Source organism: Perkinsus marinus (genome assembly GCF_000006405.1).
Source record: "Perkinsus marinus ATCC 50983 genomic scaffold scf_1104296947810, whole genome shotgun sequence".
Lineage (NCBI taxonomy): Eukaryota > Perkinsozoa > Perkinsida > Perkinsidae > Perkinsus > Perkinsus marinus.
In genome coordinates, this window is record NW_003210458.1 from 17,438 (window position 1) to 19,698 (window position 2,261).

Sequence of the window (2,261 nt, forward strand, 5' to 3'; positions counted from 1 at the left end):
CTGTAGTGTAGGAAGTTTTACACAGGTTGCTGACAATTTGCGAATTTCGAGAAAATTTTTGGAATTTTTTCGTGGTTTCATGAATACTTCTACCCAAATTCGCGTGTAAACTTCTATAATCATCGAGGAAAATATTGAGCTCAGCTGAGGAAAGCGAGCATATATTTCAACACTGCTCCACTGTAGATCGAGACGTGTTTACTTACGTTTTCGCCACAACAGTGAGAACGTCAGTCGCCAAGTACTCGAGTGAAGAAAGAATCAACTGAGGAAAGGGAAAATATGCGCATGTGTTGGTGACAATGGAAAAAATTCTCATTGGTTTCTGTACACTTCTACCCGAATTCTATAATTAGTGAGGAAACTCCTGAGCTCAGTGTTGGAGTAGAAATATATGTTCGCTTTCCTCAGCTGAGCTCAGGAGTTTCCTATTCAGTGTTGGAGTAGGAATATATATTCGCTTTCCTCACCTGAGCTCAGGAGTTTTCTATACGGTGTTGGAGTAGGAATATATGTTCGCTTTTCTCAGCTGAGCTCAGGAGTTTCCTATACAGTGTTGGAGTAGGAATATATGTTCGCTTTTCTCACCTGAACTCAGGAGTTTTCTCACTAATTATAGAACTCGAGTAAAAGTACACAAAAAATCACAAAATTTCGTCAGAATTTTCTCATCGTCACCAACACATGTAGTTGCTTGTATGCATACAGAGAAACACAACTGTGTTATCGTCTATTATAACGGGAGTTTCATCCTAGCGATATAAAAAACACTAGTGAAAAATATATTTCACGACTACTGCATATCACCGCGAATATCGCCTCTTCCAGAAACTCCAATACTACCGCTGTATATTCTCCAGATAGCAGCTCCGGTCGACCCAGCCTTCCTAGAGCTTCTACTACAACGCACAGCATCTGCGATGTGAGCGACGAGCGGTATCGAGAAATTTCTGCTAGCTGAAAAAATATTTTCTGCGAGTACTCCAGGACGCACGTTACTACCAGTGATAGATACCTTGGGTCGTCAACTTTAATGTCATCTCGAAATTTGGCCAACTTCATTAAATTCGCCACGTGAAATGCAACCTGAAAATGTGAGTGATTTCTGCATTGGAGTTTCACGACCGTGATATGAAAAACATATCACCGCGAATATCGCGTTTTTCACGGAGTTTTACGCCACTTCGCGTAAAACGGGTGAAACTCCTGAGGAGGAATATATATTGGAAAAATATATATTCACTTTCCTCAACTGATCTCAGGTAATATATTCCATTCATTAACTATGAACGAATTCGGGTAGAAGTGTAAAGAAACCAAACCAAAATTTCCCAAAAGTTCCGCAGAGTTTCCATCTTGTCAGCAACATTTTCTCTCAACGACATGCGCACCGTGGCATCTCACCTTCTGTTGGGATCTCTCTAGGTGAGGAGCATACAACTCCAATATAGTATCAGCATTCGCAGGGAAGCCAACCTCGGTTGAGAACGCTCTAACTCGTCGACTCAGAAGCGACCACCGACGAGCCGACCGGGGCTGCATTGATAGGGAAAAACAACTTTTTGTTAAATGATAATTAATAATAAAATTACTATATATTGTATAATGATATATTTTAAATCAACATTAATAATATTTAATAATCTCTGTTCTCAGGTTAGGAAGTAGAACACGAAGACTTTGTACAACTTTTAAAGCGAGTCTTCACCGTAGAATTCAATCACATGCTCCTAGCCAAGTTCTAGTTCATACGGGTTCCTGTATTGCATCGTAGAGATGCATCGTTTCAATGGACTCCTCTCAGCACTGCAAACACAGGCCCGATCACAGCTTCCCACCAAAAACTCGTCCCGCCCAGCCGACTTCCCGCCGGGCCGCGCAGAGTTGATGAATCTTGCAGAAGTTCATGCATCGCTCCGTCGAAATATTTGTTATGGGACGAGGTCCCAGAAGCGTCACTCGCCATGAAAACCTTCGGCCCGTCTTGTGTGTTGTGATCATTGCTCCATTAATACTTTTATGCTACTCGGCTATAATCGTGCGTCAAAATCCCACATTTTCAAATTTCTTCCACAAATTCTCATTACACGCTCTTATACTTTCAGCATGTGTCCCTCTTATGCGGTGCTTCACATTCATTAATTCTGAAAGCCTCCCAGCACTACAATTCTACTCTTTTCAACGCATTCCTAAACCTACATCGTGCGTATTTCATCACGTTTTCTTGCACTTCTTGCAGTAGACAATTTGTGTACTCACGC

The 2,261-nt window shown here is 41.5% G+C and overlaps 1 protein-coding gene across 1 annotated transcript in view; it reads right to left on the minus strand.

Annotated features, from left to right (window-relative positions):
* Positions 1-1,542, minus strand: part of Pmar_PMAR021371 (hypothetical protein) — a gene marked incomplete at both ends in the record, with an annotated part of 14,879 nt that extends 13,337 nt beyond the window's left edge. Inside the window, 4 exons of the mRNA XM_002779055.1 lie at positions 207-265; positions 808-957; positions 1,003-1,086; positions 1,405-1,542. Of these exons, the coding sequence (XP_002779101.1) occupies positions 207-265; positions 808-957; positions 1,003-1,086; positions 1,405-1,542 (431 nt within the window). The remainder of the gene's footprint in view (positions 1-206; positions 266-807; positions 958-1,002; positions 1,087-1,404) is intronic.
* Between the last annotated feature and the right edge of the window lie 719 nt (positions 1,543-2,261).